Source organism: Megalobrama amblycephala, linkage group LG9, assembly GCF_018812025.1.
Source record: "Megalobrama amblycephala isolate DHTTF-2021 linkage group LG9, ASM1881202v1, whole genome shotgun sequence".
Lineage (NCBI taxonomy): Eukaryota > Metazoa > Chordata > Actinopteri > Cypriniformes > Xenocyprididae > Megalobrama > Megalobrama amblycephala.
The window spans coordinates 5,466,483-5,486,257 of NC_063052.1; the positions used below are offsets into that span (position 1 = coordinate 5,466,483).

The following is a 19,775-nucleotide window of genomic DNA, read 5'->3' on the forward strand; positions in this document are numbered from 1 at the left end:
CCAAGACACCTTAAACTGCGTCACATAGCCCTAATCCCCCTTCCGGAGATATCTTATCTATGCAACACAGTTCAAATTTCCCCTCTGGAAAGTGTCCTGACTGTAATCCAGAGATATCTTAACCATGCACCACAGCTCAAATTTCCCCATGGTTTGTCCCCTTATCCAAATTTACCAAATTTTAACCTAATCACATTCTGCCTAACATCTCCTTTTTTGTTCTAAGGAAGAAAGATAAAAAATATGTTGATGACATGAGGGTGATAACCATTTTCATTTTGGGTGAACTATCCCTTTAAATGCCTAAATATGGGCTCTGTCAAAAATCATCCAGCCAAAAGAAAGTTCAGAGGGGACTTGGCATGGCAGTGGAGCGGAGATATTTTGAGTTTGCCCATGGGATTGTGAGTGAAGCTCTAGACTTTGTACAGCTGTAGTAGCATCGTCAAGATCTGTGATAGGCTGACTGAAAATGACTTGTGAAGATTGAGAGATGGAGAGATCCAGCCAAAGTGAGTTGTTCTTTAGCTCAGAGATTGGCATTGCCAATGTCAATGTGATATTACAAAGACAGTGTTTCCAAAATGAAATAATTGACCTTTAAATTGTCATTGTACTAAAGCCAAAGTAGAGTAAATGTATGTCACAAAGGAGATAAACATTTAGAAATAACTTTGGTAACACTTTAAAGCCTAGTGTATTTATTGCATTTAATTATGTCTTGTAATGCTCCTATAATGCATTGTATGGCATCATGAATAATTGTAACCACAGTTATAACTAGATGAAAAAAGTTTGTCAAGACAAACTTTAAGTTGGCGTGAAAAAGCTGGTCCAGAAAGTTTGAAGCAATTTTAAAAGTTTTCAGTTTTAAAGTTTTAGTTTAGTAGTTTAGATAGATAGAGGTCAGGGTATTCAAGGTGGTTGCTAAGGTACTTGGGGTGGTTGCTAGGGTGTTGCTATGCAGTTGCTAAGGTATTCTGGGTGGTTGTTAGAGTGTTGCTGTGCGGTTGCTAAGGTATTTGGGGTGGTTGCTGGGGTGGTTGCTAGGGTGTTGCTATACAGTTGCTAGGGTACTTGGGGTGGTTACTAAGGTGTTGTTATGGTATTCGGGGTGGTTGCTAGGGTGTTGCTATACAGTTGCTAGGGTACTCGGGGTGGTTGCTAAGGTGTTGCTATGAGGTTGGTAGGGTACTCGGGGTGGTGGCTAAGGTGTTGCTATGAAGTTGCTAGGGTACTCAGGGTGGTTGCTAGGGTGTTGCTATGCAGTTGCTAAGGTATTCTGGGTGGTTGCTAAGGTGTTGCTATGAGGTTGCTAGGGTACTCAGGGTGGTTGCTAGGGTGTTGCTATGCAGTTGCTAAGGTATTCTGGGTGGTTGCTAGGGTGTTGCTATGCGGTTGCTAAGGTATTCTGGGTGGTTGCTAGGGTGTTGCTATGCAGTTGCTAGGGTACTCGGACTGGTTTCTATGATGTTGCCAGGGTGATGTGTAGTTGCTAGGTGGTTTCCATGGTGTTCTGGGTGGTTGCTAGGTTGTTCTGGGTGGTTGCTATGAGATAGATAGATAGATAGATAGATAGATAGATAGAGTTTATGAGTTTGAATGAGTTTCAATGGATTAGAAGTAGTACATAGAATGGCAGCTTTATTGAGTCTTGATAGTTGGAGTTTGAAAGTCTTGGTTCATTTGAACATTCCGTCAATTAAAGTCAATGGGATTTTTCCGAGCTTTAATAGTCATTTTTAGAAAAAACGTAAGTTGGATCAGTTAGAAAAGATATAGCACACTAAGTCAGAACAGTTTGAAGGTCTGAGCCGAGTTTGGAGTTTGTAGAGTTAAAGCTCTAGGAGGAGTTAGAGTCAGAAATTTTAGTCTCAGAAGAAAATAGCATAACAGTAAGTTGGCTTTTTCAAGCCAACTTAATAATACTTATCTATTCATTGAACACACCTTTATATGTATAATGCATTAAAACATGACAAACAACCAGTTTCAATGAATCTGTGAATATTACAATGTATTTTATAGGGGTGGTTGATTATGATTTCACTTTTTCAACTTTAGTTAGTGTGTTATGTTGCTGTTTGAGCATAAACAACTTCTGCAAAGTTACGACGCTCAAAGTTCAATGCAAAGAGATATTTACTTTTAAAGAATTCGCTGTTTAAGGACTACAACAAATGGCTGGTAAGGACTTTTTTTATTATCATTTTTTTACTATGCAACAATAACAAAGACATAATCTGGTAGGGACTACAACAAGCTTCTTCCCGGGTTAGTGACAGCACCAATGCTGCGTTCACGTCACCTTGTATTTACCGGTATCTTGAGATGACAACACGTGACGTTATATTCGGAGCTGTTCACGTCCTTTTGGTCCTTGGACTAGGAATTATGCGTTTCCATGGCACCACTATCAACACCTAAATTAATCTACAGCAGTCAGGTGGTATAGTGGCCACATGGTACATCTGGGAGCTTTCAGAAAACTCCCAGCTTACAAGCTGTAACTACGATCTCTACGAGGACGTGAACGCTTTTTACAAGCTAGAATCTCGTAACTACAGGAATTACAAGGCCGCGTGAACGCACCTTAACTCTAAAATGTACATAAACTCTGCCCCGGGAACACACAACAAAGAAGACTAGGCCATGTTGGGCTGCTTTTGAGAAGAGGAAGAGTTGTTGTAGTAGAGTGTTGTTGCCATGCCAGACTGTTTCACAAACGAGGATCAATTGCTGGATTTGCACAGCATATTAACATGACGGCACATGCCAGTCGATGAGTTGAATTAACTCGACAGCAACTATACAAATTTATCCACTAACCATTCAGAAACGTCCAGTTGCATTCTAAAAGTTGTAACTTCTTCCTGAGTCTCTCCATCAGCTCTCTTCAACTCCGAGTTGAACAATGTAAGGCTGAACACCGTTACTGACAATCATCATTGAGATTCATCGTGAGATTCTCCAGCTTTATTACTGTAGAGCAGTCGAAGCGTGAGCTGTTAAAGCTCCACCCTTTTTTGGAAAGCAGGCCAGGAGCAGCAGCTCATTTGCATTTAAAGGGATAATTCACCCAAAAATGAAAATTTGATGTTTATCTGCTTACCCCCAGAGCATCCAAGATGTAGGTGTCTTTGTTTCTTCAGTAGAACACAAATGATGATTTTTAACTGCAACTGCAACCGCTGCCGTCTGTCAGTGGTACAATGCAAGTCAGCGGGAACTTGGACTATAAGAGTAAATAAAACACGACAGACAAATCCAAATTAAACCCTGCGGCTCGTGACGACACATTGATGTCTTAAGACACGAAACGATCGGTTTGTGCGAGAAACCAAACAGTATTTACGCGAGACATCACTGCCGTTGTCAGACCTCACGAATCGAGTGATGAATGCTGTTGGACATAGTGGTGTATTAGAGGTAAAAAATTATGTAAATACTGTTCGGTTTCTCGCACAAACCGAAAGTTTCATGTCTTAAGACATCAATGTGTCGTCACGAGCCGCAGGGTTTAATTTGGATTTGTCTGTCGTGTTTTATTTACTCTTATAGTCCAAGTTCCGGCTGACTTGCATTGTACCACTGACAGACGGCAGCGGTTGCAGTTAAAAATCATCATTTGTGTTCTACTGAAGAAACAAAGACACCTACATCTTGGATGCACTGGGGGTTAGCAGATAAACATCAAATTTTCATTTTTGGGTGAACTATCCCTTTAAAGGTACACACACAAAAACTGTGTGTTTTTACTCACACCCAAATTTGACAAGCTATAATAAATGATTTGTGGTGTATTTTGAGCTGAAACTTCACAGACACATTCTGGGGACACCAGAGACTGATATTACATCTTGTAAAAGGGGCATTATATGTCCCCTTTAACTTTGGTTATAATTATTTATGAAAAGACATAACGCATTATAAGTTTTATAACATACATTATGAATACCTTTATAATGCATTATACATAAAGGCTTTTTGTTATCTTTTTTACTTACTGTTAAAAACTATGGCTGTTAAAATCATGAGTAATTTCATAATTGTCTGATTAAACAATTAATATGATGATTTAAAGTTAAAAAAATTATATACAATGTGGTAAATGAATGTCCATGGTAAATGAAATTAAACATATTTTGGTAACACTTTACAATAATTTACAATAATATTAATGCATACAAAGAGAACTTAATTTCACAGATAGAACTTTGGATTTTAAAAATAACATTAAATAAGATTAATAAATGCTATAGAAGTATTGTTATTTACTAGTTAGATTAACCAATGTAGTTAACTAATCCTAACAAATGAGGCCTTGTTGTAAAGTGTTACCCATATTTCATGTTAACTTTGCAGTTAAATAACTAAATAAATAAATAAATCATGACACAGTCCGCCACTGAAAAGGAGGAAAATAATACATTACATAACAAACGTTCGTAAATCCATCCGTCCATCCATCCATTCTCCAAACCGCCTATCCTTTTAGGGTTGTGGCAGGGCTGGAGAGAGTATCCCAGCATCTCTGACCACAGGTGGGGGAAACACCCTGGGCATATGGCCAGTCCATCACAACTTTTATAACTTTTATAAGTTTTATAAAAAAAAAAAAAATAGGATATAGGTTTACCCTAAAAACCCACTGTGTTCAGTAACCATGATGAACAATTAAAACTAAAATAAATAAATAAATAAATAAGATTTATAAATACAATTTGTGTAGAAGCTAAAATTAAACACAAGAGGGGTTGAAGCAACCCCTAAACAAGGTCTATAATTGTTTTACTAATAACTGCAATAAAATCTGTTTATTTCAGTGGCGCATAGTTATTAAGTTAGACACACTGTATCGCCTGCAGAGGCGATAATGAGGTAATTTAAATTTACCAATTACTTAGGATGCAACTGGCTATATCAGACCCAGAGTGTTTTTAAGAACAGACAGAAAAAGAAAAGGAAGCACTTCCTTTTAAAAGCCAACCTCAGGATTCATCATTTCTTTATGCCAGCTGCTCCAGCTAATTTTCTTGAGATCGTAAGGTGAGTGGAACAACACAGCTGCTGCACACTGAGAGGGAGGAGAGATAGTGGGCACGTTGTGACACACACACACACACAGTCTCAGGCACGCAGCTCTGTAGCATGCAATCATCCAGGTGCTGGAACAAAACAGCTCATTTTGCATTCTAAATTCTGCGGTCTATAAGGAGCTGACCCCTACGGTGGGCCATGCAGCAGACCCTCCTCTGCAGTGAGTCAGAGACGCTGTAAGCTTAAAATGAGCTGCTAATCAACCGCAACACACATGCACACACACATACAGGTTCTGTTGATTCGGTGATGGTTTAAACTGGCATTCCTCCCCTTTCTCCACAAAAACAAAGGCCTGGGTCATCGGTCTGCTGCTCACCTGGTCTATTAACAATTAATGCCACTGATGCACTATATAAATATTCAGTACCAAGAATGGCTGTGGACAGAATCCTTTTTGCTTGAGTCAGTGCACAAGGGCTGTCTACATGCATGATGAAAAGTGAAACGGTGTTTAGATCTGAGGGGACTCTGCATGTCCAGTGGTGCAGAAGAAATCCACTCAATACCACTAAAAATGCTAGGGTCTGATGATTTGGGAGTGCGTGATTGCTTTCAGTATGGTCAATAAAGTCATATGTGTACTTTCATTAATCCTGTCACAGTTTAGCCACAAAAAAGCACTCATATTACATTTAAAATCGGAATAAAATACTATAATATGTGATTTGCATAAATTTGAACATTTCTCAGTGTTATAATGCTTGTTCCACTCTGCTGTCACAGACAATTCTCTCTGCAAACATGTTCAGCTTCTAAAGAATGATTGAAAATGTCCACTCAACTCCTTCTCACTCCACATGTTTGGTAGATATTGTGTTTAACAAAATGTAAAAGTGTGATCTGGATCACTTGCCTCTCCTGCCGGGTCTGCTCAGCTGTGGTCTCCATGGCACACTCCAGAGAGCTCTGGAGAGACTGCAGCTGACTGGTGGTCTCCTTCAACAGGAAACGTGTCACAAACTGCTCCAGATGCGTGGCTTCCTGGTAGTCCTGCAGATTAAAGACAGAGTTTCCATTGTAACTGCTGCTGCAGAATGGGCTTTGAAGATACACTGGCCTTTTAGCCTAAATGTTCAATTTATATTATATATTATATTTATAAATATATTTATTAAAATATCATATATTAATTATAATAATAACAACATAAAATAATAATAGATAATTAGTACCATTCAAAAAGTCACTTATGTTCACCTGCATTTATTTATAAAAATACAAAACAGTGATATTCTGAAATATTATTACAATTTCAAATAACTGTTTTCTATTTTAATATATTTTAAAATGTAATTTATTCCTGTGATGCAAAGTTAAATTCTCAGCATGTTTACTCCAGTCTTCAGTGTCACATGATCCTTCAGAAATCATTCTAATATGCTGATTTGCTGCTCAAGAAACATTTCTTATTATTATCAATGCTGAAAACAGTTGTGATGCTTAATATTTTTGTGGAAACCATGGCTATGTAAACAGCGAATGAATGAAATGAATGTCACAATGAAACAGCATTTATTTAAAAAATTGAATTTTTTTGTAACATTATACATATCTGTACTGTCACTTTTGATTAATTTAATGCATCCTTGCTGACTAAAAGTATTATCTTTGAATGGACATAATGCATTATTCATATATAAATCTTATTATCACATTTAGAGTGGCAGACCCAAAGAAATTAAAAAGGATAAAAACAAAAAGCTCAGTGTATAGGTTTTTGCATGAATTAATTCATATGAGCCGAGCTGATACAACTACCTAAACCAGAACATTTCACGCTATGTTAAGTTCTTTGCAGATACTTGCAATCAGGTACATGAATGAAACAGTTCATGCATCATCTTTTCAAAAGGTACACAATGTAACTTTTTTGTTCAAAATTAACTCATTTAAATGGGTCAATACATCATCAATATATTGTAAGTGTTTATATTTTAGATCTGTCGGGATGGTTTTCACGGGAAATTGCATATACGTCACTAGCCCGTGTGTGTCTTATCATATAAAGCATTATCTATTGCGAAGGTTCATATTCATCTGCACAATCACTCAGAGCCAAAGCACAACCAAACAATGTTCTTCTGCAAAATGCATGTAGTTTTGTTTTTTAACCTCTGGAGGGTCAAAAGTTACCTTTAAAAATATAACTATACCTCAAACCGAATTTCCAGAAAGCCTCTTCATCTTTTTGGATGTCATTTTGTGCTTCAAAGGCAGTGCTGCATGGGTATGTTATTTGCGGGTGGTACATCAGTTATTCAAAGTTAGGAATCAACAGCCGCCTGTATAATTATGTTGCACGCCAAAGCAACCGTGTTCTGTCACTAAAAGAAAAGCCATTATTAAAGCTGAGAACATCCCTCAGCTAACAGGACACATAATTCTTCTGAGCTTCCAGTAATGAAACAGGTGCTGCACGTCTAATATGAACATGAAGATGTTGACATTCACAAGATAGGGAAATCCAACACATCCACCACCAACGCACATGTATTTACAAAGCCGGTTAAATGGACAGACCTTCACAATAACCCTCAGCATGAGTCACAGAAACTAAGACCTCTATAACCTGTAGATGTTTAACAAGCAGCGCATAATAAATCTTTCCTTCCAGTGCCAGTGGCCGACATTTTCACCCTTAGTCCAATAATTAAGGTAAGCAAACCATGTTAAAAAAAAGATGAAAACGTCATCTGGTAATAAAATCATAAGTATAAAAACAATATAATTTTATATTTGAGCTATTAATCTGTCATAACTCTACCTGAAAACTGAAGGCAAGAGAACGAGCACCAGTATGACATTCAGAAGTGCGGTTGCTGTTTATAGAGGCGGCCTGAGGGCAGAGACAACACGCATCACAGCAGCTGGTTTGCGCACCCACTCACATGGCCCTATGTAATAAACACAACGCTATCCATTGCCATATACAACATAACTATCTGTTGTTGGATGTGACTAATGGAGCTCATGCAATAGCGACGTACACATTATCAAGTGGTCTGAAGAGAAAGATCAAAGAAATGTGGCTCCTGATGGTTTCTTATTACATAATTTTTCTCAGTCCTTTGTTAATGCCTTGTTTTTTTCTCTATAACAAGTTTGAGTTACTGTAGATTAGCATGATTTGGCCACTTAAAATGTTATCAGCCTTGAGCTTGCCCTAACTATTTGTTGGTCTGAGATATATATATATATATATATATATATATATATATATATATATATATATATATATATAAAACATCCATTTTCCCTAAGGAGAGAACTTTTTTTTTTTTTTTTTCCCTTTATTTAACCAGATAAAACTTTCTGAGATTAAAAATCTACAGAAGTGACCTGGCCAAGATGAGCAGCACAGCATTCTTTAAAAAAAAAACACTTCAAACACAGTAAAGACACATCATCAGTACAAATCAAAAACATTTACTAATCATTTTTTCCTTTAACAGCTCGCTAATAAAAGAATTAAAAGTGTTCATCGACACCAGGGTCTGTAATTTCAAGTCATTTTGTAAGAAGTTCCAATCATTGGGTGCCGTGTACCGAAAGGCTTGTTTTCCAAATTCAGTTTGTATAGATGGAACTGAAAGGATGTACAAATCTTGTGACCGCAAAGAATAAGCTCCAAAATATTTATGTTGGGTAAGGGAGCAAAGATATGGAGGCAACTGGCCCAAGATTGATTTATAAATAAAAAGGTACCAGAGCTTACGTCTGCGTGTTGATAATGACGACCAACCAACTCTATTATACAGCTCACAATGGTGAGTGCTATAGACACAATTTAATACAAACTTAAATGCACCATGATATAAAATATCCAAAGAATTTAAAAGTTTGGAAGTTGCTGATTTATACAAAATAATCAAGGACAGGCATAAAAGTGGCGGAAACTAATCTTCTTTTTGCTTTAAAAGAGAAGCAGGATTTGTTTCTAAAATAAAACCCCAGTTTTATTTTTAATTTAGTCCTTAACTGATCAATATGAGATTTAAAAAATCATCCAGCATAAAACCGAGATACTTATATTCTGTCACTACCTCTATTATAGTGCCCTGTAGGGTTTTAAGAGATGGTTGATTTGCCACTTGCTTCTTTGATCTTGAGAAGAAGATTGCTTTAGTTTTTAACTTGGGGGGTGGTTATGTAAGATTTTTTTTAAAGGTGCCCTAGATTATGTTTTTAAAAGATGTAATATAAGTCTAAGGTGTCCCCTGAATGTGTCTGTGAAGTTTCAGATCAAAATACCCCATAGATTTTTTTTATTAATTTTTTTAACTGCCTATTTTGGGGCATCATTATAAACGCGCCGATTTTATGCTGCGGCCCCTTTAAATCCCGTGGTCCACGCCCACAGAGCTCGCGCTTGCCTTGAACAGTGCCTTAACAAAGTTTACACAGCTAATATAACCCTCAAAATGGATCTTTACAAAGTGTTCGTCATGCATGCGGCATGCATGCATCGGATTATGTGAGTATTGTATACTGTTATATTGTTTACTTCTGATTTTGAATGAGTTTGATAGTGCTCCGTGGCTAACGGCTAATGCTACACTGTTGGAGAGATTTATAAAGAATGAAGGTCTGTTTATGAATTATACAGACTGCAAGTGTTTAAAAATGAAAATAGCGACGGCTCTCTTGTCTCCGTGAATACAGTAATAACCGATGGTAACTTTAACCACATTTAACAGTACATTAGCAACATGCTAACGAAACATTTAGAAAGACAGTTTACAAATATCACTAAAAATATCATGTTATCATGGATCATGTCAGTTATTATTGCTCCATCTGCCATTTTTCACTATTGTTCTTGCTTGCTTACCTAGTGTGATGATTTGGTTGTGCACATCCAGACGTTAATACTGGCTGCCCTTGTCTAATGCCTTTTATAATGTTGGAAACGTGGGCTGGCATATGCAAATATTGGGGGCGTACACCCCGACTGTTACGTAACAGTCGGTGTTATGTTGAGATTCGTCTGTTCTTCGGAGGTCTTTTAAACAAATGAGATTTATATAAGGGGGAGGAAACAATGGAGTTTGAGACTCACTGTATGTCATTTCCATGTACTGAACTCTTGTTATTTAACAATGCCAAGATAAATTAAATTTTTCATTCGAGGGCACCTTTAAAGAAACTTTTAATTACTGTATTTCTGTCATGACAATTCTTGGCATGGTTATGGGTATGACAATTGCTGCTTCTGCTGTAGGTTATTGCTGCTGCTGCAGAGCAAGTACGGGACTTGCTACTGCCAATACATACACGACACGCCGCTGTGAGCAAGTAATACATGCTGCTGCTGCACAATATAGCGTACATGAATTACCCGTAGCAGATCTATACAGGTGGAGCTGGGGAAGGTGGAGGGTTTCTGAAAGCGCGCTGCACTGCTAAGGCAAATGTTACCCAAGAATTTTGAACGTTGGGCACGCAAGCTCATTGGCTCATTGGCTACAGGAACCAATCAGCTGTGCCCTATAGATAACAATGTGATTACGACCAGGTTGAGTTAAAGGTGCCATAGAATTGAAAATTGAATTTACCTTGGCATAGTTGAATAACAAAAGTTCAGTACATGGAAATGACATACAGTGATTCTAAATGATTCGTTAGCATGTTGCTAATGTACTGTTAAATGTGGTTAAAGTTACCATTGTTTATTACTGTATTCACGGAGACAAGACTGTCGTTATTTTCATTATTAAACACTTGTAGTCTGTATAATTCATAAACACAACTTCATTCTTTATAAATCTCTCCAACAGTGTAGCATTAGCCGTTAGCCACGGAGCACTATCAAACTCATTCAGAATCAAATGTAAACATCCAAATAAATACTTACATGATCTGAGGCTGCATGACGAACATTTTGTGAAGATCCATTTTGAGGGTTATATTAGCTGTGTGAACTTTGTTTATGCAATGTATTAGAGTCGCGAGCTCGGGGCGGGGAGCGCGAGGATTTAAAGGGGAAGCAGCCTGAATCGGCGCATATTTAATGATGCCCCAAAATAGGCAGTTACAAAAATTAATTAAAAAAAAAAATCTATGGGGTATTTTGAGCTGAAACTTCACAGACACATTCAGGGGACACCTTAGAATTATATTACATCTTGTGAAAAAGCATTCTATGGCACCTTTAAAGGACCTATTAGCCTGTGCCATCTAGAGTTTCATGACAGAACTTTGTATTTATGATCAAATAAATGCAGCACATAAGATACTTCTTTAAAAAATATATCTTAGCTTCAAAGCTATTACACACTTTTGATTTAACAGGATCTTCAAGTGTTTTTATTGTTATAATGTTAACATTATATAATGTTATTAATTTAATGTTAACATGACATCATTCATTTTCACTGTTTTCCTTAATTGTGTTTTTCCAGTAGATAAATATATTTTTCCTTTTACATTTATTTTGTATTTTAATGCCCAGAAATGCATTTTCGTTCAAGTACACAACTGTTTAAATTTTTTAAGCACAGCAAGCGGAGACATTCAAATGATCTTATCTCACAATTTGTTTCTCTGAGGTTTAATACTGGGAATTTGGCTTTTGCCTCTAAATGATAAGTGTGTTATTTCTCATGCTTTTTGAACATTGTAAAACATCAATCAACAAATCGAAATGAAATTCTGGCTGCACAATGCAGCACCTGTCATCGTGCCTAAAATCTTTAAACCATGCAGTGAAAAACAATCAGTCTCAATTTGCACCTCTCTCTGATCATCTTCAGCAGACGGCCATTTCTCATTGTGAGATTTTGTTTTACTGCTGTTTTGCTCAGACAAATGATGGTTTAAAGATGTACAACATGGAAGCAAATGCCAGTAGTCTCTCACAAAAAAGTCCCATTGAACTCATTAATCGTGCTTCACTTCCTCTGTCTGCCTCACTAATCAAGGGGGCATGATGAAATGACACAGCACTGCCCTTCATGCCGACGACTCTCTCTGAGACACTCACATGCATTAAGTTGCATGTCTGCTGGGCCTGGAGTCAGTGCTTGGCTAATTCATTATCTGTACAAGCCGAGGCAGCAGACACTCTCCGTTAAATGGCTCAGCGGCAACTGAAGCACAAAGCTCATACCTGCGCATTCCTCTAACGGTCAGTGTGGACTGTGCTGATTACTGACATCAGACGCTAGGGAAGATAAACACTGCGAACCAGACCAGAATGTCAGTGCTGATAACCACTGACAATACTGAACATCTATATGAGCAAGACAGCAGCCAATAACTCAATCAAATCATCTGTGAGTGGACCATCATGCATGTCACATGCAGTATTTTAAAATATGGAGTTCAGCTAAGTCTAATGTACAAATTGTTTTGAATGTAATAATTTATGATGTGGTGCAATAACCAAGCTCATTATTAGGACTGGGACAATACATTGATTCTCGATTTGCGATACAATGATAATTCTGATATTTTCTCTTTCGAAACATTTCTGAGCTTAGTTTTAACAGCAGATGGCACTCTATGCTAGTTTTTAACCGCACACTCAAAAGCTCATGAAGAAGAGTGCTGGACAGCGATTGTGTGTTCGGTCATGTAGGTGGTTAAATACACTCGCACCTCGGCTCAGAATGCTTTTATGACGCAAGATTAATGTAAACAGCCCACTGCGAACACCCTTGTAATTCGCTTCAACCTTTTCGAACTTTATGAATGATTATTTTAGGTTTAAGTGTTGTCTGTAAAGGAACTGGAAGCAAGCAAGCAGAGTATGGGTGTTTCAAAAGCACGTAGTGCCATCTGCTGTTAAAAACTAAGCTCAGAATCGATTCGAGAGAGAATCACAATACATTGAAAAATATCAGAATCGCTCCAGATTCTTTGTATCGTGAATCGAGAATCAATGTATTGTCCCAGACCTACTCATTATAGTAATTTATTGAGGTTAATTACTGTGACAATCAAGTATTAATAAGTATTAAGTAATTATTGTCCATAAATCATAGCTTAAAAAAACAAGAATTTTATTAAATCTTTGTTTATGAACATTTGATGGAAATTGAGGCCAGTGTTGGAAAGTTCCAACCCTAAACTATTGACATTACTAACCTTACTACATTTTTCAGTATTTCAGTACACTACAGCAATGTAGTGTGAAAAAAATGTTTTTCACTTTGTATCCACCGTAGTTTTAGATGTGGAAGCAAGCTATTTCCTATGAATGGACAAGACTTCCGATTCAGTAGCCGCTATGGGTAAATAACTAGAAGAATAAAGTGCAGTAAACTATTGCCCTACTACGGAAGAGGATTAGGGCCAAGCATTAAATAAAAAAATAAAACCATCTCGAGATTAAAGTTGTTAAATTTCATGAAAAAAGTCGAGATAAAATGTTGAGAATAAACTCGTTAAATTACGAGAAAAAACTCGTTAAATTTCGAGAAAAAAGTCGAGATAAAATGTTGAGAATAAACTCGTTAAATTACGAGAAAAAACTCGTTCAATTTCGAGAAAAAAGTCGAGATAAAATGTTGAGAATAAAGTCATTAAATTACGAGAAAAAAGTCGAGATAAAATGTTGAGAATAAACTCGTTAAATTACGAGAATAAACTTGTTAAATTACGAGAAAAAACTCATTAAATTTCGAGAAAAAAGTCAAGATGAAATGTTGAGAATAAACTCGTTAAATTACGAGAAAAAACTCGTTAAATTTCGAGAAAAAGTCGAGATAAACTGTTGAGAATAAAGTCATTGAATTACAAGAAAAAAGTCATTAAATTACGAGAAAAAAGTCGTTAAATTATGAGAACAAATTCGTAATTTAACGAATTTGTTCTCGTAATTTAATGACTTTTTTCTCATAATTTAATGACTTTATTCTCAACATTTTATCTCGACTTTTTTCTCATAATTTAACAAATTTGTTCTCGTAATTTAATGACTTTTTTCTCGTAATTTAATGACTTTATTCTCAACATTTTATCTCGACTTTTTTCTCAAAATTTAACAAGTTTTTTCTCGTAATTTAATGAGTTTATTCTCAACATTTTATTTTGACTTTTTTCTCGAAATTTAACAACATTTTTCTCATAATTTAACGAATTTGTTCTCGTAATTTAACGACTTGTTTCTCGTAATTTAATGACTTTATTCTCAACATTTTATCTCAACTTTTTTCTCGAAATTTAACGAGTTTTTTCTCATAATTTAACGAATTTGTTCTCGTAATTTAACGACTTTTTTCTAGTAATTTAATGACTTTATTCTCAACATTTTATCTCGACTTTTTCCTCGAAATTTAACGAGTTTTTTCTAGAAATTTAACAACTTTAATCTCGAGATGGTTTTATTTTTTTATTATTGTTTGTCCCTAATCCTCTTCCGTACACTACAAACCAGTGTGTTTATGATAATAATAATAAATTAAAATATGATAATAAATACCAGTTTGCAACATCAAGCAGCATAACATTATCTTTTCATAAATAGTTAATAGCTGTTAATTCTTGGTTGTTTTTTATTACTTTAGTTTTAGTTACAATAATCCTATAATTAAAATCTTTGTTGTTTTTGTTCCAAATAAATGTAAAGATGTTCAAATGTTTGCAAACAGCATACCGTTGCTCAGCTATTTCAAACTTCTTTGTACAAAGACCTTCACCAAGGGTACTATTTTATAAGTTTCTCAAAGAACAGACACATAATTGTTTGATTTTGAGATTTTAGTCAGATTTTTGGTTAGATTTATTAAATATTATCTTGACAAATAAGACTCAATTTAGTTGGTACATCCCCTGTATTTAAAAACGGAAATTAATAACGAAAAATTAATAAGGCACTTTATCTGATTGAGATCAAACACCATCTCTCCTGCATCATGTTGAGCAGCACATTTTTCTGTGTCAGACAGATGTGAGTCTGTGCTAGTGCAGATCCATCTTCATCCACTCTAAGAGTTCCCAGAGAAAATTACACATCTAATGGCAGCATTAGGGGCCAGGTAACATGCTGTGAGTGATTAAGATAAGACATGAAAGCCTCCAGGATTCAGAATACTAATTTTAGTGCTTACAGGTATCACGACTATCTGCTGCACTACTCTACACTGAGAGATAAATCAAGTGACAGCACCCACGTAAATACACAAAGGCTGTCGCGTCGATAGCCTAGTGGTTAGTGCGCCGACATATGCCGCAAATGCGTTCATGGTGACCCGAGTTCGACTCCCTTCTTAAGGTCCTTTGCCGATCCTGCTCCCCTCTCTCTGCTCAATGCTTTCCTGTCTGCTCTCTATTGTCCTCTCCAAATAAAGGCACAAAAAGCCCATAAAAAAAATACACAAAGGCTATGTTCAAGTACACTTAACTAATACCATTTTCAATCAGAGGAAGGTGAGACATACATCAGACAAGAAATAGAACATAGAAGTAGTATCCATCAACTATGTAACTAAGATCATGTCCATTTGTTGAATATATGCAAACCCAAGGAGGTAAGAAGGCTACCAACCTTCTTGGTTTTGTCCATGGCTTTCAGTATGGATACGTTCAGGTCTTCCAAGGCAGCAAGGACATTTTCATATTCCCCAAGATGCTGAGAGAAGTATTCTAAGAGAAAAGTAAACCATTTAAAATATTAAAATACATATGACAATGGTTTCATAAAAGCATCTGAAGAGTTAATTTGCAAAAAAAACTCAATTTTTATTAATTCTCACAAATCATGTTTTTTTTTATTGTGCATTCCAAGTAATATCAATCAAACTGCAGTTGGGTTGTTTTGATTAAGTAATAATAACTCTAATTAATACATGTAAATTAAAAAAAATTAAATTTCATTGAAAGTATGTTTTTTATTAAAAGTTTGTTTTTTAGCAAAAGCAGATAACTCCTACAGTCGTTTTTTGGCAAAAGCAGATAACTCCTCATTTCATGTTTCAGAGTTAATCGACACACACACACACACACACACACACCCAAGCACGCGCACACAGACACACGCATCCACGCACGTGCGCGCACACACACACATACGCAAAAGAACAACCAAGGTTTAAGCATGTAAGTCGTGTATGGTGTACAAGGACTTACAGGGGTCAAAATTATAAATCCTCAATCACTTTTAGTCAGCTTTGACATAACTTCCCTCAGCTAGCGCGTCTTTTTGAAGTGACAAGAAGCCTTGTCACCTGACCTGAATACTGCGCGCTGATTCGCTAAAATGGACTTATCGGTTTCTGTACACAAACAACAAGAGCGCTTGTCGGCTTCTGCTGTAAAACGTGAACTTGCGATGCCTGAAAGTGGACAATACCGGCTTTTCTGACAAAATGGATTTAGGGTACAGTCAGAACGTGCTATATATGGAGAATAATGCACACCACTTAGTTCATTTTTTTTTTTAAATGGCGTTTATCGGTTTTTTGCAAATGAACTCTTCATCTGCAAAAACATCCACAAATTTCAGAACACCATTTGATATAATATCATATTTTGTTATTGTGTGTAATTACATTTATGCATAGCATAGAATTTGAATTTCTCTAGAAAATATTCTCACTGTTCAAAGCAAATTAGCATTTGAGACTTACTAATATGTGTGTATACATTGCATATACCTAATGCAAAATATACATTTAAAGCTAATGTGTACACATTGTAATACTTTACTTCATTGGGTACTCTCTACAGTTAATTTAAAAAAAAATTATTAGACACCACCGTTCAAAAGTTTGAGGTAAAATGTTTTAGAAAGAAGTCTAAATGTCAGTTATTTTTATTGTCTTTATGTCCATGTGTCTATGTTTCTTCTCAGTTTCCTTGTTTTTTGATTAGTTACACATTAGTCTCAAGAAATATCTCTTAGAATTATCAATGTTAAAAACAATTGTGCTGGTTCATATTTTTGTGGTAACCATGATACATTTTTTTCAGGATTCTTTGATGAATAGAATTGTTAAAATCTTTTGTAACATTACAAATGTCATAAGTGTTATTTTTGATCAATTTAATGCCTTGCAGAATAAAAGTACTAATTTTTTATTAAAAAAAATCTTACTGACCCCAAACTTTTTATATATATAAATTAATATATACAAATTATATTAGACATATTTATAAAATATGAAAAGATACCCGAGGCAGAACTCTATGGATAGGCAGTCTATAAATGTGCCTCAAATATCCTATTGTTATCTTCAGTATTTGTGAGTGCTTCAAAACCATTTCCTTTATAGCAGGGTTACTGAAAAAAACTGTTGACAAAATGGTGCCTTGAGTATCTTTTCTTTACAGTGAGCATAAAACCTCCCAGTAATATTGTCAATAAAAACTGTTAACTCTTACCACACAGCTCATCTGTCTCCACATTCCTGTAAGCAGACCATAAACAGACATGTTAATTGCATTTCCTGTTAAAAATACATGTGAGTTGTGTCTAATATCCTAATCTAATATCCTGTGCTGATTTCAAGCTATGCAGACAGCATCTTTCTCAAAGGCAGGTCCTTTGGGAGTGCGATGTTTGCCTAATGAGAACGGGTCATCTTTAGACAACTAGACATAACCCTGCATAACACCCACCAGGCAAACAATGAGGCCCCTGACAACTCCATATCTCAACCCTGCTCTGATTAGAGGCTCAATGCCGTAAGGTAAAGTCATCATCTTACAGATGAGAATATAAACTGTCAGAATTAATGTGTCCCAATGCATAGAATGAATTTTCCTACAGTGATTTTTCAGTCTTGAAGCCAGTAAGGGTCACTTACACTAAACAGTGCATGTATCTAAAAATAACATTTTTATATAATATTTTTAAATGAATATTTTTATTTTTGTAAAAAAAAAAAAAAAAAAAAAAAAATCTCTATGTTTTTTAAGAATCTAAAATATACAGTGCCCTCTACAAATATTGGCACCCTTAGTAAATATGAGCAAAGGTGGCTGTGAAAAAAAATCTGCATTGTTTATCTTTTTGATCTTTCATTCAAAAAATTCACAAAATTCTAACCTTTCATTGAAGGAAAAGAATTGAAAATGGGGGAAAAAGCTCATTATGAAATAAATGTTTTTCTCCAGTACATGTTTGAGACAATTATTGGCATCCCTAGAAATTCTTCTGAGTAAAATATCTTTGAAGTATATTCCCATTCACATTTACATTTTTTAGCACACCAGGGTGACTAGGAGCATGAAATTGTGCAGCCATGACTTCCTGTTCCACAGGAGTACAAATATGTGTAAACACAAAGGCCAAATCCCCTTAATCATTCATCACAATGAGAAAAAAATAAAATAATATAGTTCTGATGTGCAGCAAAAGATCATTGAGCTTCACAAAATAGAAAATGGGTATAAGAAAAAAGCTAACACATTGAAAATCCCCATTTCCACCATCAGGGGAATAATTAAGTTTCAATCAACTAAAGATGTTACAAATCTGCCTGGAAGAGGACGTGTGTCTAAATTGTCCTAATGTGCGGTGAGGAGGAAAGTTTGAGTGGCCAAAGACTCTTCAAGGATCACAGCTGGAAAATTGCAGAAATTAGTTGAGCCTTGAGTCTCAGAAAGCCTAAAAAAAATTACCAAACAGCACCTATATCCCCACAAGTTGTTCGGGAGGGTTTCAAGAAAAATCCTTCTTTGCACATCCAAAAAAAACTCCAGCATATTCAGTTGTCAGACAAGACTGGAACTTCAAATGAGACCGGCTTCTGTGGTAAGATGAAACTAAAAAATTGCTTTTTGGCAGCAAACCCACCAGATGGGTTTGGTGCACACATGGATAAAAAGTACCCCATGCCCACGGTTAAATATGCTGCGAGCCTATTTTTCTGCTGGAGGTCCTGGACGTTTTGTTCAGATACATGGCATCATGGATTCTATCAAATACTAACAGATAAAAAATCAAAACCTGACCACTTCTGAAATCCAATAATGGGCAGTGGTTGGATCGTCCATCAGGACAATGATCCAAAACAAACATCAAAACCAACACAAAAATGTGTCACTGAGCACAAAATGAAGCTTCTGCCATGGCCATCCCAGTTCCCTGACCTGAAACCTAAAGAAAATGAGTGGAGTGAACTGAAGAGAAGAAGCACCAATGTGGAGCTGGAATCTGAAGGATCTGGAGAGATTCTGTATGGAGGAATTGTCTCTGATCTCTCCTCAGGTGTTCTCCAAACTCATCAGGCATTATAGAAGAAGACTCAGAGCTGTTATCTTGGGAAAAGGACATTGCAATTATTGGGTGCCAATAATTGTGGCCAACATGAACTAGAGAAAAACATTTTTTTCACAATGAGCTTTTCCACCCATTTTCAATTGTTTACTTAAATGAAAGGTTAGAATTTTGTTAATTTTTTTAATGAAAGATCAAAAAGATAAACAATGCAGATTTATTTTCACAGCCGCCTTTGCTCATATTTACTAAGGGTGCCAATATTTGTGGAGGACACTGTAGGTAGCCAAAATGTAGTGATGAATGGGACCGTGCAAATTGGCTGAAAGGTAAAATTCTGGTTTTATTTTACTTTGGGACTAAACATCAAACAGCAATTTCCATTAGCTTCACAAAGAGACAGTGATTAGAGTTTTTAATCCTTTTTCCAGCACAGAGGGTGGAAGATTTTCAGCATTTGGCAGTTGTAGAAGCAATGACTGGATTCTTTAGGTTTCTACAGTATAGA

At 36.0% G+C, this 19,775-nt stretch overlaps 1 protein-coding gene across 1 annotated transcript in view; it reads right to left on the bottom strand.

Moving 5' to 3' along the window:
• necab1 (N-terminal EF-hand calcium binding protein 1) overlaps positions 1-19,775 on the bottom strand; it is a 45,414-nt gene that overhangs the window by 16,896 nt on the left and 8,743 nt on the right. The window contains exons 4-6 of the mRNA XM_048201312.1: positions 17,428-17,453; positions 15,593-15,690; positions 5,957-6,093 (exon numbers count right to left, since the gene is read on the bottom strand). Coding sequence (XP_048057269.1) covers positions 5,957-6,093; positions 15,593-15,690; positions 17,428-17,453 — 261 coding nt within the window. The remainder of the gene's footprint in view (positions 1-5,956; positions 6,094-15,592; positions 15,691-17,427; positions 17,454-19,775) is intronic.